The 26,690-nt window shown below is 33.5% G+C and overlaps 1 protein-coding gene across 10 annotated transcripts; it reads left to right on the top strand.

The window, feature by feature from the left end:
* Positions 1 to 9,383: 9,383 nt before the first annotated feature.
* LOC139847177 (protein TPX2-like) lies at positions 9,384 to 14,268 on the top strand. Of its 10 annotated transcripts, none has more exons than XM_071836800.1 (10): positions 9,384 to 9,643; positions 9,749 to 9,943; positions 10,367 to 10,437; positions 10,518 to 10,653; positions 10,809 to 10,852; positions 11,005 to 11,109; positions 11,374 to 11,621; positions 12,120 to 12,279; positions 12,507 to 12,675; positions 12,814 to 14,268. In XM_071836800.1, the coding sequence occupies exons 2-5, from the start codon at positions 9,902 to 9,904 to the stop codon at positions 10,821 to 10,823; spliced, it is 264 nt and encodes an 87-aa protein (XP_071692901.1). In that variant the 5' UTR covers positions 9,384 to 9,643; positions 9,749 to 9,901; the 3' UTR covers positions 10,824 to 10,852; positions 11,005 to 11,109; positions 11,374 to 11,621; positions 12,120 to 12,279; positions 12,507 to 12,675; positions 12,814 to 14,268. The 10 variants fall into 10 exon arrangements, 8 of the variants coding, with proteins under 8 accessions (XP_071692901.1, XP_071692902.1, XP_071692904.1 ...); XM_071836801.1 differs by having other exon boundaries at positions 10,994 to 11,109; XM_071836803.1 differs by having other exon boundaries at positions 10,809 to 11,109; positions 12,814 to 12,947; positions 13,129 to 14,268.
* Positions 14,269 to 26,690: the final 12,422 nt, after the last annotated feature.

Here is a 26,690-nt window from a genome sequence, read left to right as displayed (position 1 = left end):
GTGTAACCGAAATGGATCAACCAATCAGCCATCACCTATTCTAGATGAATTGGGGATGGGTTCATAGCCTGCTTAGTTATTGGAGACAAGAAGAAGGCGATCCCTTCCATCCACCACATTGCCCTCTTGGCGAAGAACCTGAAGCACTTACCGGCGAACCTGTTCGAGACACCATTTTCTCTCTCATTTCTAGAGTATCTCGTCACGATAATATACTATCTCAAATTCTGGATCTTATTCATCCGCTCGTCCGAATCGACAATCATCCCGGTGTAGTAGAAGAAGTCAACGACCTTCGCGCTCGGGTAGTGGCTTTGGAGAATATGGTGCAAAGGTTACAAGCACCGGTAGCATCACTGACATCAACAGTACCACCGACAACAACACCAACAGTACCATTACCACCACCGACAACATCCGCATCGCAAACCTCAACTTCACAATCTGTTCCACGAGCATCAATGTCATATGCCCCATAGATACCAAGGAATACCAACAACAATAACCAATGAAGTATTAACTCATTTACCTTGAAGAAATTTTATGTATATTTAATATATATGAATTTTGAAATCAAAATAAATCTTTTCGTACTAAGCTATTACGTGTGAATCTTAACTGGTAGGTACTACTCGGTTAGTTCATATTACTAATATGCAATGATGTACATCCTTCCTTAACAACTTAACCATTGTTAACTACAATCTCTGTTTCAACCCAATGAATTCCATTTCATAATAAACCAAGTGTATTAATCAATTACATAATTGATTTTACATTTTCAATTTCGATATACTCGAAACTTTCCAGAAAACATCATCTATGCCTTGTAAGGTTCACAAAAATTCCACGAGCATCAACATCCTTCACCGAGGAATAAGAATAAATAATGAAGTATTGATTTCATTAGTGAAAAACTCCGCAAAGATTATGTAATCTTTAATGTTTTAGAGATTAATCATTTCTAAATCAAGCCAAAAATCAAATGAGCTTAATATGATATTAACTCATTAAATCTGTATTACATCTGAAGAAAATATACATACATATATTTTCATAAAGACGGTAATAAAAATTCTTTTGTACAAAGTATTAATTGTGAAATCTTTAACGGGTAGGTAATACCCGAGAAATATTTAAGTTCGCAATTAATATGTTACAATGTACATTCTTCAACTTTGATTCAAAAATCATTAACTATACTCACTATCTTCACAATGATATACAATCATTTTCATACAAATTCAATTACATATTCTGATATTGACAGATCAGAATCCAAGTCATAACTCTGAACGGTGACATCATTCTTAGATCTCTACATCTTTCAAAGCTATACTTTGACTTCAAAACTGTGAAAGATCCTTTAGCATTGTTATTACTGAGAATAATCTTGCAATTCCTTTTCAAAGTATCCAGTTTTACCACACTTTCAACCAGTCAACTTCGACTTTTCAGATTAGCCTTATTATAACTTTGACATATACGTTCTTGTTACTGGGGAACCTTTCATGTTCCACCACATTAACAGTAAATGTACCAGCAAATTCATTAATTAATGACTTAAAGTCTCTCCAAAAAATCATTATAATTGTTCATTGAAACCCTATCATGTACTCATCCACATCTTGTAACGGTAGTTGCCATACTAACTACCGGAAATTAGCAATCAGTATTTTGAATTTCATAGCAATTTTTTGCCAACAGTTATATATATACATATAACGTTTACCTTCAAGACTTACAGACTTCAAATGTGAAGTTTCTGAAAAACACCCTAAACTACGAACTAGTTCTCTGAAATTGGAACAATGCTGATGAAGCAGCAAAAACTGTAAACGACCTTAACAGTCAAAAGTTTGATGATAAAGAATAGTATGGTGGTAAAGCTGAGAAAAAGAGAAGGTTTGAAACTGGAAAACGGATTGAGCAAAGTATGAAGGAGGCTGTGGATAAATCACAAAGACTGAACCTGTCTTTAAAGAATTCAAATCCTTAGCAAATACCTTGCTCCTTACTCTAAAACTTTTACGGACAATATTCTTCATCATCATCTTATCTTGAATATTCTAAGATATCATCGTATCTTTCATTATAAATATCCTCAATATTTCTGAAGATATTTTTTTTCATACCCATTCTTATCTGAAATCATTCATCTCTTCGCGCTATCTGTATTACATAAAAAAAAAGAGAAAAAAAAGAAAGAAACTATTTTAGTTTCTAAAATCTGAAAAATTCGAAAAATAGATGTTTTGAAGTAATGTTGGGAATTGAAGCATGAGTTAGTATAATATAATGACACTTGATCAACGTGATTATATTACAGTAAGTCATGATGAGTTTCTAATGGAACGTGAAAAAGGTTCACAGATTACACCATCATCATGAACCATGTTACATAACTCTTTCATTCTATTTAATCTCTAAATATATCAAGAAAATACTTTTCTTGATGATTCGGTCTTTTCTAGATATTCTAGTAATTTGACAAATCAAGATCGTGCCATTACAATTTCTTTCTTAGAACATTAACTATGTTCATTCCGAAATGTATAGCTACGAATTCTGGACCATTATTCGCTTGACTTGAAGTCGGGAAGGAAAAACGAAAGCATGGAGCTCCTAAATATAAGGGAAAATATAAAGCCTGACAACAACACATATATTACAAACCGTGTATATCAATGCGTATAGCAATATAAAGACACGGGAGAATGAAAAATACTATAACCCCAAGGTAATAGTAGAAGAAAATAACTTCCTCTGGTGGCAGATGAAAAAGAAGAATGAAGGATACGATAGCCAAGAAAATATCAAGAATCAGAACTGGATTAAGCATTTCACAATCTTTTGGAAGTATGAAATAAGGAAGAAGATGTAGGAGTGGTGAAAATAATGAAACGGAAGTGGTTAATTTATAGCAAAATATCAGACATAACAATCGAGGCAGATTACGCATTTAAAGAAAATCTTAATTTCCTTAAATTTCGAAGAATCAAATCTTATTTAGATTATGAAGATTTTCTATTCCTTAAATTCCCGAAATCAATCGTTACTACATCAAGAGTTAAAAACGAATCTCTATTCTTCATTTCACTCTATTACGATAACTTCCATCATACGCTTCGAGTAATTGGATTGTTTTATCCATATTATTCAACGGTGATAAAAATTCTATTTATCAACTCATATTCGTCATGAAAACATTTTTATTGTTAGCCATGACGACCTCACTCAAATTTTGGGACGAAATCTCTTTAACGGGGAGGTACTGTGATGACCCGGAAATTTCTGACCAAATTTAAACTTATTCTTTAACATTTCCGACACGATAAGCAAAGTCTGTGAAATTGAATCCCAAAATCTTGAACTATTCAATTATCCATCGACTATTCTCAACGATTCGAGAACAATTATATGTAAATAGATACATATATATATACTATAACATGAAAACGTAACAAAGTGTTGAGTATATGATACTGTGTATTAACCTTATTGGTTTGATTATCTGATTGATATTTAGATAAGTTAACTAAAACGTTTAAGATGAACCAGTAAAACACTAATTTGCTACAGTATTTTCGAATTGCTACAGTATCCGAAAAGCTACAGTGTTTTCGAAAAACGTTTAAGATGAACCAGTGAGTTTCATTTGCTCCCTTTTTAATTGCTTTTGCAATCTATATTTTTGGGCTGAGAATACATGCACTTTACTTTAAACGCAATGGATACAAGTACATACTTAATTCTACACTGAGTTTGAACCGAAAATCCCTTAGCTTTGGTAACTAGTAACTGCCAGTTATAAGAACTGGTGGGCGCGAGTAGTTATATATGGATCCATAGGGCCTGACATCCCCGTCTGTTCCAGGTATAGAAACTCTAGCCTGAACTATAAAACAGACGTATGCTATTTGAGTTTAGTACATGTTGGATTACGTGTATTGTACATGTTGGTTGCATGTATGTTAAAACAGGGGTACTTATTATAACGTTAAAGTTTAGTTACCAGGGTGCTCAATTTCGTAGAATATTTTGATAAACGTTTCTGGATGAAACAACTGAAATCTTGTGATCCACCTTTATATACATATTATACGAAACATTAAAACTATGAACTCACCAACCTTTGTGTTGACACTTGTTAGCATGTTTATTCTCAGGTTTCCTAGAAGTCTTCTGCTGTTTGCTTATATGTTAGACAAGCTATGTGCATGGAGTCGTACATGGCATATTTTTCAAGGAAACGTTGCATTCACCAAATCATCACCATGTATCTTATTTTGACTGCATTGTCAACGGAAGTACTATTGTAAACTATTATTTACGGTGATTGTCTATATGTAGAAATCATCAGATGTCGAAAACCTTTGATTTAAATATTCATTTATGGTGTGCCTTTTCAAAAGAATGCAATGTTTATAAAACGTATCATATAGAGGTCAAATACCTCGCAATGAAATCAATGAATGACGTATTGTCCATTTGGATTTGGAGCGATCGTCACACAAATGCTCCAGCTCAAATTGAAATTTCAAAAGCTGGCAATAATGTCACTCTTGAGTCTTTGTCACGCCAGAAACATGGGAGACCAATTGGTTTCAAAGATAAAAATCCTCGAAAAAGAAAATCAGCTGATAATGAGGTAAAAAGGTGTTCAAGAAGAACCACAAATCAATATTCCTTCTGCAGAGGATATTGACAATGTAAATACATAAATTGCAATAAATTATGCAATATTATGGAACCGAAACAAAATGACAAATATTAATTTTTCATATAATCTTACAATGACATCATGAATAAAGATGATAACCTGGAATCAAAATCTGGCATTTCATGTCAAAATAGACATGATTGGACTCAATGGATAGGAGCAATACGAGCTGAATTAGAATCGCTCAACAAAAGAAAAGTTTTCGGATCAATCGTTATCACTTTTAAAGATCTGAAACATATGAGATAAAAAATGAATTTTTATCCGAAAAAGAAATGAGAAAAAATGAAGTTACAAGATAAAGCTAGACTTGTAACTCAAGATTTCTCTCAAAGACCATGAATGGATTATGAGGAAAACTTATTCTCCTGTTATAGATGCAATTACTTTTAGATACTTAATCAGCCTAATAGTTTCTAAAAATTTAGAAATGCATCTCATGAATGTTATTACTACTTATTTAAATGAATCACTTGATAGTGATATATACATGAATATCCATTAAGGGTTTAAGGTATCAGAAACATCTAATGCAAAACCCCAAAGAAATGTATTCCATTGAATCACAAAGATTTTTATATGGGTTGATACAATAGTATAACTGATTACGTGATTACTTGATAAGAAAAAGAGTATACAAATAATCTTATTTGAACATGTGTTCTTATTAAGAAAATAATGTCCGGATATGTGATTGTAAGTTGTCTATGTCAATAATCATAACATCATATGAACAAATAAAGAGATCTATGAAATCATTCAACTTCTAAAAAAAATTTAAATGAAAGATATTGAAAAAAAAAACCAAGTATTGCCTTGGATTGCAAATTGAGCATATGCCTAATAGTTTACTTGTACATCAAACAAACTATACCGAAAAGATTTGAAAACATTTTTTTAAGACAAAACCATTGGTTGATATATCACTCAATATTGACACTGATCCATTTCATCCCCGTGAAGATCATGAAGATCTTTACGGATCAGAAGTTCCATATCTTAGTGCAATTGGGGTTATTATGTATTTTACAAATTGTACAAGACCTGACATTTCTTTTGCAGTTAATTTGTTGACAAGATTCAGCTCAACCCTTACAAAAAGACATTGAAATGGGATCAAGCAGATATTTTGATACCCTTGAGGAACTGCTGATTTAAAATTATTTTATTCTAACGCTTCAGCACAAGATTTGGTTGATTATGTATATGCAGGTCATTCATCAAATCCTCATAAAGATAAATCTCAAACTCGATATGTATTCCTAAATGGAGGTACCACAAAATCACGACGTTCTTAAAACAAACACTTGTTGCAACATCATCAAATCATGACGAAGTGATTACATTATATGAAACTACTCGAAATATGTTTGGTTGAGATCAATGACACAAATCATTATTGATTCTTGTGGACTAGAACGCTATAAAAGACCAACAACTATCTTCACCAACAACTATATATGAAGATAATGCAGCTTGCATAATACAAAATAAAGAAGAGTATCAAAAGTTACAGAACAAAATATAAATGCTGACGAGGCGCCAAAGCTATAGACGGTCTTAACGGTCATAAGTTTGATGGAAAAGAATGGTATGTTGGTAAGGCTCAGAAAAGACTAAAAGGGAATAGGAATTGAAACAAGGGTTTGAGCAAACCATGAAGGAGACTGTAGACAAATCACAGGGGCTAAACTTGTACATAAAAGATTTAGATGATACAGTTTCAGATGAAAACTTCAGATTCTTCTCATATACTCAAGATCTCGTAAAAGACAACCCGATTAAAATGAGATACGTTCAGTCAACAACTCTGCTGATCTTTATACCAAAGCACTGTCAACCGATGTTTTCAGAACACATGTTCACAATATTGGCATGAGGCAAGTTCAAAAGATGTGACGACTCAGCGATGTCTACTTGAGGGTGGAGTCAACTCTATACTGCACTCTTTTTTCCTTGACTAAAGTTTTTATCCCACTGGGTTTTTCTTTAGCAAGGTTTTTAACGAGACAGTACTAGTTACACTCTAATAAAATTGTCATCCAATAGGGAGTGTTATGATACCACAAAGTCAATATAAGGTGACTATGTGGATGTCAATTTTGTATACAGAACTTACGCATGCATAGGAATAGAATATGACACAGTAAAATTTATAGTATAAATATAGGATCGAATGTAATCAATTTTTGCACCATTCATTTCAATAAGATTTATTACTCTCTCCTTTCTCCTTTAATATCAGTAGTCCATAGCCAAGAGTCAGACCACTAAATGTAGTTATAAACTCTTAAATTATAACATTATTTATGTATTAAAGATTATTATAATTATTAAATGGATGGAATGATGGATTCGGTATATTTCTTTTAAACCAATTAAAAATTAAAAATTGCATATGAAAAACAAGCATGAAAAGCTCCATTTGACGTATGGAATTAGCAATAATAATTAATTATTTAAAATTTATTACATCATCAAAGTATCTTATATGTAATTGTAAACACTTGTTAAAGCTTTGCATGAGAGATTGACACATAAGCTAAAATGATATCATCTTTTAACAAATTTATAAGATAGTATCAATTAAACATTGGGTTCGAACCAAGGTCTCTGTGCATACCAAAGCAGCAAGCTACCAATCAACCAAATTGGATAACATATAAAATATTATATATATATATATTCCTTAAATAGATGAAACAACAAACCAAAAAATAAGGGAATGGCAAGATTATGCATTGGTATTTATTATTATTATTATTATTATTATTATTATTATTATTATTATTATTATTATTATTATTATTATTATTATTATTATTATTATTATTATTATTATTATTATTATTATTTATATTTATTTTCAAATATTATAACAAAATTAATATTAACAAAGCATTCTATGAAAAATTCTCTACGTTTAAATTCGATCTTTAGATAAAAAAAAGATTCAATACTCTTTCATCGTTGCATTAACTAAATTAAATTATTTGCAAATATATCAGTATATCACTCATCTAGAGAATTTGATCTCCACTACAAATTTCTAAATTAAACAAATACAATTTTCTAAATTAAACAAACCCGCCTGTCTTAATTATTTATTAAAATCTATTATACTTTAATAAATAGTTATGTATATATTTTTATCTTTAATTGTTTTAATAATACCAATTACGTTTTTTTTTCTCTCCCTCTCTCTCTCTCTTCAAACTAATCTCAAACAATCTGATTTAAAAACTCACGATTACCATTAAAATTAGATAAGGTTATGTTTCATATTTGAAATAATAATCTCACATATAATGAAATCAATAACCTTTTCAAATACGGAGTACCAATTATGTACATACGAGTATAAACAGAGAATTAAAAAAATGAAATCAATAACCTTTCCAATAATTTGTTTAAAATTCGATGGACCAATCAGAGCGCGAAAATCACATGTGATTAAAAAAAATCGTAATTATTTTTTAATTTTTTGAAAAAAAATCGAATTTTTTTTTCCGAGTTTTTTTTTTAATTTTAACATGTCAAATCCAATCACATGTAATTGTTAAACACAATCACATGTGATTCTTCATGTCAAATCCAATCACATGTGATTAAAAAAAAATTTATTTTAATTTTTTTTTCAATCACATGTGATTGGATTTGACATGCACAATCGTATGTGATTGGCATGCAGAATCACATGTGATTTACTGCATGTGAAAGCCAATCATATGTGATTGGAAAAAAAAATTTGAATTTTTTTTTTTTTTTAAATTAAAATTTTTTGAATTTTTTTTATCTTATAATCACATGTGATTGTCGCGCAACATGTCGCACTCTAATAAGTTGGATTCATTTTAATATTCCTCTACATTAATAATTAAATTTATATCCATCATATGAGAAACTCTATATATGGGTACGAATCGAATAATGTATTTTATCTTTTAACGGTCGTGAGAATGTCATAAATATTTTTTATTCTCTACGAATAAATTTGTAACTCATGAATTTATGATATTTTTTCAATAACCAAAGGGTATATCTGCTAAGCTGCAAGTTTTATTTATTACACATTATTATTTACTACACTTATAATTTTGAACCATTTGAATACATTTTTTAGTTTTTGTTATTGTGTTTCTTTTATAATTTGTTATACTGTATATTTTTATAATTTGTGGGTCATTGGTATCCCAAGTTACAGGTATGAGCAAAAAAAGTTAACCCGTTAATGGGATCGCGGGTCTGACAGGTAAAGAAAATATATTATGGTCGGAAACATATAATTGTGTCTTATATAAGTTTACACGTTTGATATAAATCGGGATCATCAAAGCCGTAACAAAAGATTAATTGAAGGGATTTACGACATTTTGTAGTTATGTAGTAGTGTTTGGAAATCTCGACCATAAATATAAGTGTATTATTAGCTAATAAATCTTCTCAAAACTTTCTTCAAAACCCTTGGATCAAAAAAGACTTCACTCTACCTTTTAATCCAATGGTCCAAATTAAACATCTTCACTTGTTAGCTAATAAATCAAATTACCTTCATCATGTTCCTAAATTACCCTTGGATTAAAATTAAATTCCCTACGCTCCAATCAATTAAATGCGTGTACACCTCTTCTTCTCCAGAGAATTCACTAACCATAACAGATTCTTAGATACAACAATGATCGATCGTAAACCCTAAATCATCTCTACATGCGTTTTTCGTTAACGATCCAGTGATCATTGCATATCTCTTGGCTTGAAATTGGCCATATAGACCCATTGTATTTTTCGATGATGACGATGGCTTGAAACTGGTTAATGAAAAGTAGATAGAAACTTTTTTTTCAGTGTGTTCGTTTAAATTTCAGCTGCAGATGGTGTACAAACACTAAGTTCTCTTTTTTTTCTTCTTTCTCGCCTCAGGTACAAACCCTAACATTTAGTTTAAGCAATTTCATGATTTAATCGGTAAACACTAACAATATTTGCAGCAACTTGCTAATCCCTTTCGTGATTTGATTTTATAAGGTAATAATCTTCGTGTCCCAATGTTGTTCAAACAATGAATCCAAGCATTGATTTTACAAGCTCTGTATATTCACAACTGAAATTGATGGAAGAAATAGATTACCAGGGATTTCGAGCAGTGGTATTTTTTTAACATATAAGAAGAATCCAAGCATGCTCATCGAGAAGATATTAAGTTGCTCAAATTTTATGCCAGTAAGATGTCGATTGTTCATAACCTATTTGGGTATGAATTTCACTTCAATATATATTTCTTGTACAATTTTGTCAATTTATTACCAGATCTTTGAACCAATAGTTAACTATGTTTAATAAATTTATATGTTGGTTTTGTGCAACTTCTTATTATTTGTGCCAAGTTATCAAGCTTCTTTTATTATCTAATCAATATTCTTGTATAATAGATCATCCTTTGGTAAAAAAAAACATCATTAATGAGGTGGAAGTCGGGCAGGTTGGGCAAGTTGGGTAATGGGTCAACTAAAGGCGGGTTCAAAATAGATAAATTAACCCGTTCGACTCATTCCGTATCTAATTAACTGTGTTTTTCATGTACACATTATACTCATCTAAAAATAAATATTACCTAATTTGAATACTTTACTGAGGCGTGAATAGGAGTTACAGTGGGACATGGAAGAAACAAAGCAGTTGAAGTATGAAGAAGCAAAGATGAAAATACTGAAAGAGTAAGAAGTTTTTTTTGTAACCATACCAGTGTGTAACTAATTAGTCAAACGTAAAACTATAATGTTACATGATCTTGCAGTGACCCTACTCCAGTTCGTGAAAAGATTCACAGACCTCTGACTTCAGTTCAGGTGTATAATCTACATGTGGAACAGAGAGCCAATGATGGAACAAAATTTGATAATAAGTTGAAGGAGAAAAACACTGTAAAGATGGTACCTTTCTTAGTTATTTTTATTTCAATTGTAGTTTAAAGCATTTTCATCTACCTTATATTATTATTTGTGTTGATACTATATATTTTGTATTGCTTGTTTAAGCTTCCAGACCTAAAAATGCTTTGTTGTTTCATCATATATATTATTTTCAGTTGAATTCATATTGAAACTGAAAATGGTGCGGGTTTGAATACAGGTACACTAACCTTTTGCTTCATTTTTGCAAGATTCTCATTTAGTATTTTAGCATGGGTCAACGTGTATCATGAGTGAAATGTGTCGGGTTGGTGCCGACCCATTTCACTATTTTTGTTCATTAACAACACAATTCTATCAGTATATTTGTAGGCGCAATTAGCTTCACCCCCACTGATTTGATGTATCTAAGGATTAACTATATGGAAAGCACTTACCTATTTGAAAACAAACATGCCAAGATCGAAATAGAAGCAGGTATTCAACTTTACATTCTCATATTATTAATTAATTAAATTAATTATTAGGATAATGTCCTTTAATATTATTAATTAATTCTATCAGTATATTTGACACTTCTTTTTATCAAATTTTGAATTATGAATAGTTCGTGGATTCATTTTAGGTGAAATTGCAAATTGCAAATAAAAGTCTATGACTTACAGCCAAGTGTGCAACATTATTTAATATTTTTATTTGGGTAAATGACAGAATAATATGATGTTAAAAGTTTGTGTTTAGGGAGTGATAGAGTCGAGCCATGGGGTGCGGGACTGCAAGAGGTGGTACAAAAATTAGTCAATTGAAACACCAGCAGTACCGTTAATTGAGCTAATTGGATAACAAGAAATTTCGGACAAAAAGCGTTGGTTGGTGAAGGTTCCTATGATCGGGTTTTATTTGGAAAGATGAGCAGCCGAGAAGAAGTATCATTAAAGAAGCTGGATACATGTTCTTCACCAGAGCCCGATAATGATTTTGTATCCCAGGTTAGAGATTTCATAATCTTTTCATCAACAATCCAGAGTTAGTTTTGTTTTTTTTTTCCTTATATTAGTCTAATTATTTATATTTACTAAATGTGCCTGACATACTGATTCGAGGGTTACTGTTTACGTCAGAATGTCAATAATCTAAATGTGTTGCTCCAATCCGTATATTTATTTCAATATAATATCGCTCTAGAACTTATTTTTGAACACATGCGAGTATAAATGTATTACAAGCCTTTTATCGAAGAATTTGTTACTGACACGCATATATGTGTCAGTTTCTTCGTTAGATATAACTAGCCATGCCCGAGCAGTTATGGTGGTCTTGACCAGACCGGTACAATAATAGGTGGTGTAGTTTTTTTTTTGTCAGCAAGTTCTCGGCCACCAGCCTTGTGTATGAGTTGCCAGCAAGTGACTTTTAAATCACATAGGGTGGTTAATGTGTTGGTTGAATATATCTTTATAATCGAACTCTTCATAATTCTCTTGCAGCGATTTTCATGATTTTTTTGGGTTCATCTGGAGCTTAACGTAAAAGTGGTAAAACTTGAATCGATTGAAGATTTCGACAAAACTCAGGGTTCAGATCGATTCAACCCAAAAAAATTCAATCGATCATTTCATGACACCTACCAACCAAATTCCACTTCAGGTAATGGGTTACCAATGCAAGTTATTACGTTTTTGTGTTGTTTATTATTTGTGATGTTGAATTATGAAACATGTATTTTATATCATTTATAAAACAAACACCGTGATGATGAAATATGAAATATGAAACATGTATTTAGTTGCAGCCATGTTGATTTGAATGCATCTTTTTGCTGACAATATATATTGGGGATGTTTATTAATTTTGTTGCTTTATAAATTTTGAAGGATATGAACGTTGTTGGTGTATGAATGTTGAGAGAAACTGATCAAAACGAACGTGTGGTGGTATTAAATCATTGGCAGTTTCATATGTGAGTGTTTAAAGCGACAAAGAAGTAATGATTCAGCTGCTAATTTTGCATATGTGAATGTTATGGGAGCATTATGATAATCGGTAATTTCATATGTGATTCAGCTGATAAGCTACATGCTAGTGAAATGTATTACTATAAGTAATATTATATTTCATATGTGAGTGTTTTGATAATTATATGATCATTATTCATGTATGTTTTGTTTGCACTTTTTGCAGCTGTAACACCTAAGCAGATTAGAGAAATTATGCAAGTTGCAGGCCTTACTAATGATGAAATGAAAAGCTATCTGCAAGTGAGATTCAATACTTTATGCACGTAAATCTCTACACTTTTCCACCAGATCATATTGGTATGATTTATAAATCGATTATATAACGTGTTTCATGAACTGTATATTGTTGTGTCACGATTAAATCCTTTTACGCTCTATGCAGATTTCACGTTTTCCGAAAAAGCAAGTCAAAAGTTATTATGGTAATGCTATGCTCATTATTCTTAATTATTCTTTGTTTGTATTTGCTACATTATAGCATACAAAAGGCGTTTGCTAGCAGTAGATGGAAGTTGGTTCGGTGCATAGGGGTTAGAGAAGCTATTGTGGGATGCCATTGTTTTCAAGAAGATTCGTTCTGTACTCGGAGGAGATATCCATTTCATGCTCTGTGGTGGTGCTCCTTTAGCTGCCGATACTCAGAGTTTTATATATGTCTGCATTTAGCGTTTAGATTATAGGGTTTATATTTTAGGGTTTAGGGTTTAGTAACTAGGGTTTATATTTTAGAGTTTTGGGTTTAGATTTAGGGTTTAGGGTTGAGAGTTTATACGGTTTAGAGTTTAGGTGTAGGGTATTGGGTTTAGATTTAGGGCTTAGGGTTTAGATTAGGGTTTAGGGTTTAGATTGTAGGGTTTATATTTTAGGGTTTAGGGTTACGGTTAGGGTTTAGAGTTTATGTTTAGGGTTTAGAGTTTAGGGCTTTGGGTTTAGATTTAGGGATTAGGGTTTAGGTTAGGGTTTAGGGTTTGGATTTAGGGTTTGGATTTAGGGTTTAGAGTTTTTAAGGTTTTTAGTTTAGATTTAGGGTTTAGGGTTTAGGATTTAGATTCTAGCGTTTAGATTTTAGGTTAAGGGTTAGTGTTTAGATTTATAGTTTAGGGTTTAGATTAGGGTTTTGGGTTTACATTCTAGGTTTTATATTTTGATGTTTAGATTTAGGGTTTAAGGTTCAGAGTTTTTGGGGTTTAGAGTTTATATTTAGGGTTTAGGGTTTAGAGTTTAGGTTTAGAGTATTGGGTTTAGATTTATGGTTTAGAGTTTAGATTTTAGGGTTTAAAGTTTAGGTTTCGGGTTTAGATCTAGGGTTTAGAATTTTGATTAGGGTTTTGATTTTAGGGTTTCAATCTTAAGGCTTAGGGTTTAGGGTTAGGGTTTAGATTCAGTTTTTAAATCAAAGGGTTTAGAAGAGTTTAGGGTTTAAAGTGTAGGGTTTAGATTTTAGGGTGTAAGGTTTAGATTCTATGGTTTAGATTATAGTGTTTAGGGTTTAGATTAGGGTTACCTAATATTATCATATGTGATCTGTGTAATCTGTACATTGATTTTACTAATTAAACATGTAATATGTATATTATGATGTATTTTTACTATAATTATTTATGGTATTATTTAAAATCTATATATTTAAACAAATTGTATTTAAGTTTACATATAAATCTCCTAATGTACTTTTACTTTTGATCTTACATGGAAATAAAATAAGAGCTACAGTTTACAAAAATATAATGAGTTTTTTTACTCATACCTTCAAAGAAGGTAGTTTTGTTGAAATTACCAACTTTGATGTGATACTGGACAAAGATGAATACAAACTTGTAGACCACGAATTTAAAATCAGTTTGTTGAAAAAAACTATATGATCTTATGTTTGTATAATCATATTCTTCTGTAATTCTAAACAAATTGACGATATAAATATGTTACAAATAGTAGTCGTATAACAAGTTCGACTTCAGATAGTTCATCTTATGTTGTTAGATTGTTTGGAGAATATGAAACTTATAGGTAAATTAATAGCAAACAAACAAAAACAATATAATATCGTATTAATAAATTATTTGACCCTTCAAATTTAATTAATATTATCACGAGTGCGTTTGATGACTGTCCTTTAAATTTGAAACAAATTTGATGAGTTAAATTTTTAGACCATACACTATGGGTGACAACGAAGCTATTTTGTTGCCCCACAACAACCACAACGGGCTCTAAACTTTAAGGTAAAGTTGTTTGTTCTACTTAATTCATGATGCTAATGCTGTATCGATCATGATAAAATACAAACTATCTTCTCAATACAGTGAACCGAAGTGGAGGGTAACAATCTTGCAATTTGATTAAGAAAATAGTTGTAGTAAACATATCAATTTCAATGTTTGCTACTGCTGCGGATATTTGATCTTACCTCTTAATTATTAAGTGTGAATTGAAATGTGCAACTATGAAGTTTAGTTTCATTTCATACAGTTTAATATTTTGGGGGTCAGCAGGGCTTTGTGATCGTTGAAGGTGATTGGATTCTGGAAGCAAACTTTTTTGTTCTTTTTTCTCTGACAGATGGTCAGAACTTCATCTGGGTTCGAATCCTAGCTTTCAACATATTTTTACTTTTTAATTTGTCAAAACTACTATTGATGAGTTTAGATCCCAGATAATGGGTATCTCTTTGCTATGGGTCGGGTTGTTTTGACATGAAAACCTCTTTATCAAGTAAAAGAAGTGCCAAACATGGTGGTGTAAATCGTGTTATTTGTTAAAGAAATAATTTAGAGTGTTTCGTGCATCTCTAAATATACACACTTTGGGGATACTCAAGGTTGAAAAGATGCGAGTCGAAGATGAATTCGTCAGGACCTTGAAAGGTCGAGTCGGTTGAGATGGACGTTGATTAACATTGACTTTTAAGTAAAAATATATTAAATACAAGTATTTCAAACATATATATTTTAAAAATAAATAATATACAAATAACATGATGCAGTGTTAGTTTAAATAATATATAGGGTTTCTATAATGATTTCTATAGGTAAAGTGTATTAATAATTTATTTTCAAGGGATATTATGTAAGTCAGGTTTTTTCTAGCTAACTTTCAAACAGGCTTGAAACTTTTATTTACACTAGAACAAGGCTAGATAAAAAGTTGACATTTGAGCGATGTGACCAACTTATCAATCTAGATACTACGTATATAACATTGTGGTTTTTCTATAAGTTGCAGGTCACAAAATACGTAATGCTACCTAACCATTTAATTTGTAATGTCTTTGTCATGTTTTATGACACATAGACTAACGAAACAGAAGATGCCAAATCAAAAATGGCGATGACTATTTTTTTTTTTTTTTTTTTTGAATGGCAATATATATTATAAAAACGCAAAAGATACAAAGTTCTCACAATAAGATGATGACCAAAAGATGCCAAGATGGCATCATGTGCCGCCTTCTACTTACATCTCAATTACAACGCAAACTAATAACTAAGATTAATAATTACAAGACTAAGAGATTAGGATTTTGCAACCAATCTAACCACTCGATGCCTTTTATTTTATTCCTTTTCGCGATCCATTCATAACTCTTCACTTGTATATCATTGAGAGCAACCGGCGAAGACCAACACAATCCTTTGAAGACCTTTTGATTTCTATTTTTCCAAATGAGATAGACGCTAGTCCACACCATTGCTTGTCAAATCTTTTCACCCACACTCGAACAAGGCAAATAAGAGTTCCCACATAGAATATTATCGATGTTGTGTTGTGTCGAATCCATGCCCCACCATTTAAAAACTCTATCCCATATTTCTCGAACCAACTTCCACTCGAACAAAGCATGGCTAACCGTTTCAACCCCATCATTGCATAGAGGGCAAAGGACGGAATTTAGGTCAACGCCCCGTTTGTCTAATTCAAACAAAACGGGAAGTCTCCCCCTCCTTGCCCTTCATACAAAAACACCCACTTTAATTGGAACAAATTCATTTTTTTGTGTTATTATATTAGAAGTATTCGGAGGAAAACACTTAGCCATGATTCGCTTTTTAAGAGATTTAGTTGTGAATTTACCCGACCCGCATAAGTTCCAAGTCCAAGAATCCTCTTTTTCCGGCGCCATCATGAAATTCGAAATCAATCTTTCCAAGTCTTCGAGCCCCCCTTTCGTCCTACCTGTAACAGGCCGCGACCAACCCTAATTCGGTGAGCGCCTATAACCATCCCATATAACTCTATCTGCAACCGCCACCTTCCCATTTGTTTCTAACCGCACCAATCTTTTGTACATGTATTTTAGCGGAATGTCCTTGATCCATGCATCCTCCAAAAAAAATAGTGCCTCTCCCATTACCGATGAGCTTTGTGAACGATTTGGAGAATTCCACACCTAAGCCATCAATCTCGAACCCTGTTTTGACAATTTTACTCCAAGTAGTGTTAGAGTACGCAGTAGAGTGAACCCCACCCATTTGTAAAGCCCCCGAAACCCCATAAATGCTTTTGATAACATTAACCCACAAGGAAGTGAGTTTGGTAAGAAACCTCTGTAGTGACCCGAACTTTTCCATGTTTATATATATATTAAATGAAATTGTTATTTTACATGATTAAGTGTTTCTAACATGTTAAGCAATCAAACTTGTTAAGACTTGATTAATTGAAATAGGTTTCATATAGACAATTGACCACCCAAGTTGACCGGCGATTCATGAACGTTAAAACTTGTAAAAATTATATGATGACATATATATGGTTATATATATAGTTAACATGATATTATGATAAGTAAACATATCATTAAGTATATTAACAATGAACTACATATGTAAAAACAAGACTGCTAACTTAATGATTTTGAAACGAGACATATATGTAACGATTATCGTTGTAACGACATTTAATGTATATATATCATATTAAGAGATATTCGTACATCATAATATCATGATAATATAATAATTTAAAATCTCTTTTGATATTATAAACATTGGGTTAACAACATTTAACAAGATCGTTAACCTAAAGGTTTCAAAACAACACTTACATGTAACGACTAACGATGACTTAACGACTCAGTTAAAATGTATATACATGTAGTGTTTTAATATGTATTCATACACTTTTGAAAGACTTCAAGACACTTATCAAAATACTTCTACTTAACAAAAATGCTTACAATTACATCCTCGTTCAGTTTCATCAACAATTCTACTCGTATGCACCCGTATTTGTACTCGTACAATACACAGCTTTTAGATGTATGTACTATTGGTATATACACTCCAATGATCAGCTCTTAGCAGCCCATGTGAGTCACCTAATACATGTGGGAACCATCATTTGGCAACTAGCATGAAATATCTCATAAAATTACAAAAATATGAGTAATCATTCATGACTTATTTACATGAAAACAAAATTACATATCCTTTATAACTAATCCATACACCAACGACCAAAAACACCTACAAACACTTTCATTCTTCAATTTTCTTCATCTAATTGATCTCTCTCAAGTTCTATCTTCAAGTTCTAAGTGTTCTTCATAAATTCCAAAAGTTCTAGTTTCATAAAATCAAGAATACTTCCAAGATTGCAAGTTTACTTCCAAGTTTTCTAAATCCATTCCAAGTAATCATCCAAGATCAAGAAACCTTTGTTACTTACAGTAGGTTATCTTTCTAATACAAGGTAATAATCATATTCAAACCTTAATTCAATTTCTATAACTATAACAATCTTATTTCGAATGGAAATCTTACTTGAAATTGTTTTCGTATCATGATTCTGCTTCAAGAACTTTCAAGCCATCCAAGGATCCTTTGAAGCTAGATCCATTTTTCTCATTTCCAGTAGGTTTATCCAAGGAACTTGAGGTTCGTGAATCAACCAGTGGCCAAGTCTTACTTCCCGACGAAGTAAAAATCTGTGAAAGTGAGTTATAGTCCCACTTTTAAAATCTAATATTTTTGGGATGAGAATACATGCAGGTTTTATAAATGATTTACAAAATAGACACAAGTACGTGAAACTACATTATATGGTTGAATTATCGAAATCGAATATGCCCCTTTTTATTAAGTCTGGTAATCTAAGAATTAGGGAACAGACACCCTAATTGACGCGAATCCTAAAGATAGATCTATTGGGCCTAACAAACCCCATCCAAAGTACCGGATGCTTTAGTACTTCGAAATTTATATCATATCCGAAGGGTGTCCCGGAATGATGGGGATATTCTTATATATGCATCTTGTTAATGTCGGTTACCAGGTGTTCACCATATGAATGATTTTTATCTCTATGTATGGGATGTATATTGAAATATGAAATCTTGTGATCTATTGTTACGATTTGATATATATAGGTTAAACCTATAACTCACCAACATTTTTGTTGACGTGTAAAGCATGTTTATTCTCAGGTGAATATTAAGAGCTTCCGCTGTTGCATACTAAAATAAGGACAAGATTTGGAGTCCATGTTTGTATGATATTATGTAAAAACTGCATTCAAGAAACATATGTTGATGTAATATATTTCTATTGTAAACCATTATGTAATGGTCGTGTGTAAACAGTATATTTTAGATTATCATTATTTGATAATCTACGTAATGCTTTTGAAACCTTTATTGATAAAATAAATGTTATGGTTGTTTTAAAAATGAATGCAGTCTTTGAAAAACGTCTCATATAGAGGTCAAAACCTCGCAACGAAATTAATTAATATGGAACGTTTATAATCAATATGAACGGGACATTTCAGTTGGTATCCGAGCGTTGGTCTTAGAGAACCAGAATTTTGCATTAGTGTGTCTTATCGAGTTTGTTAGGATGCATTAGTAAGTCTGGACTTCGACCGTGTTTACTTGAAAAATGATTGCTTAACAAATTTTGTTAGAAACTATATATTTTTAACATGTGAATATTATGTGATATATTAATCTCTTAACGCGTTTGATATTATGTGATAGATGTCTACCTCTAGAACAAGTCTCATTGACTCACCTAATAATAATGAAGAGTCAAATGTAAATTGGAATGATTCGTGGACTGATTCACAAGTTCCCGAAGAGGAACCGGAAGAAGAGTCGGAACCGGAAGAAGAATCGGAACCGGAAGAAGAATCGGAACCGGAAGAAGAAATAGAACCAGTGGGGGAAATAATAAAATGGTTAAGTAGAAGAAAATCCTCAACCAACCGATCAAAGTTAATTATGGTCAATGGTGTTTCCGCCAAGGAAGCAAAGTATTGGGAGGATTACCAATTCTCCGATGAATCGGATCCCGACAAGGATTCCGATGATGTTATAGAAATTACCCCAACACAATTTAATAAGGCAAAAGAGAACAATAAGGAAAATGGCATAAAAATAGAGAAATTTGATTCTAAACCCGATGAACTTTATATGTATCATCAACACCCGTATTTCTTAAGTTGTGACAATAACCCGGGAACCTCTAAACCACCAGGTTTTTCTAAACCAATGTGGAAAACGACGGCTCGTATTAGGGGAACATCATATATCCCTAGAAACTTGGCAAAACGAACCAAAACCGAAGAAGAAAAAACGAGCGAGTCGGAATAAGATAGTTGTATTCGTGTGGTGTAATATATGTAATATAGTGTGCTTATGCTTTATGATATATGTAAAAATTGCTTGTATTAATAAGTATTTTTTTTATGAATCTAACTCTTGTCTATTTTACAGTATAAAAACACAAAATGGATAGACAACCCAATATTTTAAGAGACCTACCCGGAGACATGATTGATGAAATCTTGTCTAGAGTCGGTCAGAATTCCTCGGCACAACTATTTAAGGCGAGATCAGTTTGTAAGACATTCGAAGAACGTTCCAAGAATGCCTTGATTTATAAAAGGCTTTCGTTCGAAAGATGGGGGATATCACATTGGGAAATCCATAAGTTACGATGTGTTTACTTTGACGCATATATTGCGGGGAACCCAAACGCTATTTTACGCAACGGGTTAAGAAATTATTTTGACTCAATATATCCGAATATAGGGCTTCGTGATTTAGAAAAAGCGGCTAACATGCAACATAAAGAAGCATGTTATGCTTACGGGTTAGTAATGTTCGCTTCTCACCAAAGTGAGAACAAGAACATCTGGCTACAACTATTAAACAAAACGTTCCCACAAGTGACGGAGTCGGTAATTGGGGTAAGAAATGAGGTTTTTAGGTTATTACGAGACTGTTGGACATTACGTAACCTTCATCCTTTTGACGACGTTACAACACATTGTCTTACTATCGGTCACAACGGTTATGTTCCACAAAACCAAGGATGGGAAGTGGTATTAGTAAAACCAGAATGCATGACTTGTTTCTGGACGTATGAATTACGTGTCTTTATTGCCTTTGCTGAACGCATTATTTATTAACTAGAATTATCTTCGCAACTACTTTGTATCAAAGTTTTATGTGCTATATTTCATGCTATATGTAAAAAAAAGCGGTATTGTAAGTTTGCAAGTTATTGTATAAAGGTTTGAATATGATAATTTTTTTTTGTGATTAGTTTTTCATATAGAATTGTAGTAGTTGAAATGGTATGTTAGCTACTAAGTATGAACTTAACGGGTAGGTACTACCCGAATTAAAGAGTATAAAACGCTAATATGAAGAAAGAGCTTTTATAAATAAGTTCATATTACGCTACGAAATACTATTGACTACTCTTGATATTCTATATGATTAACTCGTTTCAGTTGACTATTTTGAAGGAAATGGCACCGACTACTCGACACACCTTGAATATGAGCGAAGAGGAATTTTGTGCCTTTCTTGCTTCAAACATAGCCGCAGTACAGGCTGCGCTACATACCAACAATAACCTTGGATCTAGCAGTACAGGAAATCGTGTAGGATGCACCTATAAAGAATTCACTGCCTGCAAACCTTTGGAATTTGATGGAACCGAAGGACCGATTGGATTGAAACGGTGGACCGAGAAGGTCGAATCGGTGTTTGCCATAAGTAAGTGTACTGAAGAGGACAAAGTGAAGTACGCTACACATACCTTCACAGGTTCTGCGTTAACATGGTGGAATACCTATCTAGAGCAAGTGGAACAAGATGATGCTTACGCACTACCGTGGTCAGCATTCAAGCACTTGATGAACGAGAAGTACCGTCCCAGAACCGAGGTCAATAAGCTCAAGACAGAACTTAGAGGGTTACGAACCCAAGGATTTGATATTACCACGTACGAAAGACGATTCACAGAATTGTGCCTATTGTGTCCGGGAGCGTTCGAAGATGAGGAAGAGAAGATCGACGCGTTTGTGAAAGGATTACTGGAAAGAATCCAAGAAGATATAAGTTCACACGAGCCCGCCTCCATACAACAGGCATGTAGAATGGCTCACAAATTAGTGAACCAGATTGAAGAAAGAATTAAAGAAGAGACTGCTGAAGAGGTCAATGTGAAGCAAGTCAAAAGAAAGTGGGAGGAAAACGGTGATAAGAATCACCAATACAACAACAACAGCAATTACAACAATAATCGCAACAACTATCCCAACAATCGCAACATCAATCGCAACTACAACAAACGGCCCAACAACAACAACAACAACAACAACAGCATCAACTACAACAATCATCCTAACAACAATAATAACCGCAACAACAACAACAATCAGAAGCAGCTATGCCAAAGGTGTGAAAAGTATCACTCGGGGTTCTGCACCAAATTTTGCAACAAGTGTAAAAGAAATGGTCATAGCGCGGCGAAGTGTGAGGTCTACGGACCAGGGGTTAACAGAACGAAAGGAACAAATGGTGTCGGAACGAGTAATGGCGGAGAAAGTAGTGTAGGAGCAAGTTATGCCAATGTAGTTTGTTATAAATGTGGAAAACCGGGCCACATTATTAGAAATTGCCCGAACCAGGAGAACACGAATGGACAAGGCCGCGGAAGAGTTTTCAATATTAATGCGGCAGAGGCACAGGAAGACCCGGAGCTTGTTACGGGTACGTTTCTTATTGACAATAAATCTGCTTACGTTTTATTTGATTCAAGTGTGGATAGAAGCTATATGAGTAGATATTTTTGTGCTAAATTAAGTTGTCCATTGATGCCTTTGGATAGTAAATTTTTACTCGAATTAGCAAATGGTAAATTAATTTCAGCAGATAATATATGTCGGAATCGAGAAATTAAACTGGTTAGCGAAACATTTAAGATTGACTTGATACTAGTAGAGTTAGGGAGTTTTGATGTGATAATCGGTATGGACTGGTTGAAAGAAGTGAAAGCAGAGATCGTTTGTTACAAAAATGCAATTCGCATTATACGAGAAAAAGAAAAACCCTTAATGGTGTACGAAGAAAAGGGCAACACGAAGCTACATCTTATTAGTAATTTAAAGGCACAAAAACTAATAAGAAAAGGTTGCTATGCTATTCTAGCACACGTCGAGAAAGTACAAACTGAAGAAAAGAGCATCAATGATGTTCCCGTCGCAAAAGAATTTCCCGATGTATTTTCGAAAGAACTACCGGGATTACCCCCACATCGATCCGTTGAATTTCAAATAGATCTTGTACCAGGAGCTGCACCAATAGCTCGTGCTCCTTACAGACTCGCACCCAGCGAGATGAAAGAACTGCAAAGCCAATTATAAGAAGTTTTAGAGCGTGGTTTCATTCGACCAAGCACATCACCGTGGGGAGCTCCTGTTTTGTTTGTCAAGAAGGAAGATGGTTCATTCAGGTTGTATATCGACTACCGAGAGTTGAACAAACTTACCATTAAGAACCGCTACCCACTACCGAGAATCGACGACTTATTTGATCAACTACAAGGCTCGTCTGTTTATTCAAAGATTGACTTACATTCCGGGTATCATCAAATGCGGGTGAAAGAAGATGATATTCTAAAGACTGCTTTCAGAACACGTTACGGTCATTACGAGTTTATGGTCATGCCGTTTGGTTTAACTAATGCACCAGCTGTGTTCATGGACCTTATGAACCGAGTGTGTGGACCATACCTTGATAAGTTTGTCATTGTTTTCATTGATGACATACTTATTTACTCAAAGAATGACCAAGAACACGGTGAACATTTGAGAAAGGTGTTAGAAGTATTGAGGAAGGAAGAATTGTACGCTAAGTTTTCAAAGTATGCATTTTGGTTGGAAGAAGTTCAATTCCTCGGTCACATAGTGAACAAAGAAGGTATTAAGGTGGATCCGGCAAAGATAGAAACTGTTGAAAAGTGGGAAACCCCGAAAACTCCGAAACAGATACGCCAGTTTTTAGGACTAGCTGGTTACTACAGAAGGTTCATCCAAGACTTTTCCAGAATAGCAAAACCCTTGACTGCATTAACGCATAAAGGGAAGAAATTTGAATGGAAGGATGAACAAGAGAAAGCGTTTCAGTTATTGAAGAAAAAGCTAACTACGACACCTATATTGTCATTGCCTGAAGGGAATGATGATTTTGTGATTTATTGTGACGCATCAAAGCAAGGTATCGGTTGTGTATTAATGCAACGAACGAAGGTGATTGCTTATGCGTCTAGACAATTGAAGATTCACGAACAAAATTATACGACGCATGATTTGGAATTAGGCGCGGTTGTTTTAACATTAAAGACTTGGAGGCACTACTTATATGTGGTCAAAAGTATTATATATACCGACCACAAAAGTCTTCAACACATATTTAATCAGAAACAACTGAATATGAGGCAGCGTAGGTGGATTGAATTGTTGAATGATTACGACTTTGAGATTCGTTACCACCCGGGGAAGGCAAATGTGGTAGCCGACGCCTTGAGCAGGAAGGACAGAGAACCCATTCGAGTAAAATCTATGAATATAATGATTCACAATAACCTTACTACTCAAATAAAGGAGGCGCAACAAAGAGTTTTAAAAGAGGAAAATTTAAAAGATGAAATGCCCAAAGGATCGGAGAAGCATCTTAATATTCGGGAAGACGGAACCCGGTATAGGGCTGAAAGGATTTGGGTACCAAAATTTAGAGATATTAGAGAAATGGTACTTAGAGAAGCTCATAAAACCAGATACTCAATACATCCTGGAACGGGGAAGATGTACAAGGATCTGAAGAAACATTTTTGGTGGCCGGGTATGAAAGTCGATGTTGCTAAATACGTAGGAGAATGTTTGACGTGTTCTAAGGTCAAAGCTGAGCATCAGAAACCATCAGGTCTACTTCAACAACCCGAAATCCCGGAATGGAAATGGGAAAACATTACCATGGATTTCATCACTAAATTGCCAAGGACTGCAAGTGGTTTTGATACTATTTAGGTAATAGTTGATCGTCTCACCAAATCAGCACACTTCCTGCCAATAAGAGAAGATGACAAGATGGAGAAGTTAGCACGACTGTTTTTGAAGGAAGTCGTCTCCAGACATGGAATACCAATCTCTATTATCTCTGATAGGGATGGCAGATTTATTTCAAGATTCTGGCAGACATTACAGCAAGCATTAGGAACTCGTCTAGACATGAGTACTGCCTATCATCCACAAACTGATGGGCAGAGCGAAAGGACGATACAAACGCTTGAAGACATGCTACGAGCATGTGTTATTGATTTCGGAAACAGTTGGGATCGACATCTACCGTTAGCAGAATTTTCCTACAACAACAGCTACCATTCAAGCATTGAGATGGCGCCGTTTGAAGCACTTTATGGTAGAAAGTGCAGGTCTCCAATTTATTGGAGTGAAGTGGGGGATAGACAGATTACGAGTCCGGAGATAATAAAAGAAACTACCGAGAAGATCATCCAAAATCAACAACGGTTGAAAACCGCCCAAAGTCGACAAAAGAGCTACGCTGACATTAAAAGAAAAGATATAGAATTTGAAATTGGAGAGATGATCATGCTTAAAGTTGCACATTGGAAAGGCGTTGTTCGATTTGGTAAACGAGGGAAATTAAATCCAAGGTATATTGGACCATTCAAGATTATTGATCGTGTCGGACCAGTAGCTTACCGACTTGAGTTACCTCAACAACTCGCGGCTGTACATAACACTTTCCACGTCTCGAATTTGAAGAAATGTTTTGCTAAAGAAGATCTCACTATTCCGTTAGATGAAATCCAAATCAACGAAAAACTTCAATTCATCGAAGAACCCGTCGAAATAATGGATCGTGAGGTTAAAAGACTTAAGCAAAACAAGATACCAATTGTTAAGGTTCGATGGAATGCTCGTAGAGGACCCGAGTTCACCTGGGAACGAGAAGATCAGATGAAGAAGAAATACCCGCATTTATTTCCAGAAGATACGTCAACACCTCCAACTGCTTAAAATTTCGGGACGAAATTTATTTAACGGGTAGGTACTGTTGAAATGTCCCGTTCTTATTGATTAAAAACGTTCCATATTAATTGATTTCGTTGCGAGGTTTTGACCTCTATATGAGACGTTTTTCAAAGACTGCATTCATTTTAAAACAAACCATAACCTTTATTTCATCAATAAAGGTTTAAAAAGCTTTACGTAGATTATCAAATAATGATAATCTAAAATATCCTGTTTACACACGACCATTACATAATGGTTTACAATACAAATATGTTACAACAAAATAAGTTTCTTGAATGCAGTTTTTACACAATATCATACAAGCATGGACTCCATATCTCGTCCTTATTTAAGTATGCGACAGCGGAAGCTCTTAATAATCACCTGAGAATAAACATGCTTAAAACGTCAACAAAAATGTTGGTGAGTTATAGGTTTAACCTATATATATCAAATCATAATAATAGACCACAAGATTTCATATTTCAATTCACATCCCATACATAGAGATAAAAATCATTCATATGGTGAACACCTGGTAACCGACATTAACAAGATGCATATATAAGAATATCCCCATCATTCCGGGACACCCTTCGGATATGATATAAATTTCGAAGTACTAAAGCATCCGGTACTTTGGATGGGGTTTGTTAAACCCAATAGATCTATCTTTAGGATTCGCGTCAATTAGGGTGTCTGTTCCCT

Source organism: Rutidosis leptorrhynchoides, chromosome 5, assembly GCF_046630445.1.
Source record: "Rutidosis leptorrhynchoides isolate AG116_Rl617_1_P2 chromosome 5, CSIRO_AGI_Rlap_v1, whole genome shotgun sequence".
In the NCBI taxonomy this organism is placed as follows: domain Eukaryota; kingdom Viridiplantae; phylum Streptophyta; class Magnoliopsida; order Asterales; family Asteraceae; genus Rutidosis; species Rutidosis leptorrhynchoides.
This window is presented reverse-complemented; position numbering and strand designations above follow the sequence as displayed.

Excerpts from the sequence above, each read along its gene's own strand:
- LOC139847177 (XM_071836797.1), top strand. The coding sequence starts at position 9,902 with ATGCTCATCGAGAAGATATTAAGTTGCTCAAATTTTATGCCA. Across the intron at positions 9,944-10,366 it reads GTTGCTCAAATTTTATGCCA|GAGTTACAGTGGGACATGGA; the intron begins GTAAGATGTCGA and ends AGGCGTGAATAG. Across the intron at positions 10,438-10,517 it reads AAGATGAAAATACTGAAAGA|TGACCCTACTCCAGTTCGTG; the intron begins GTAAGAAGTTTT and ends ATGATCTTGCAG.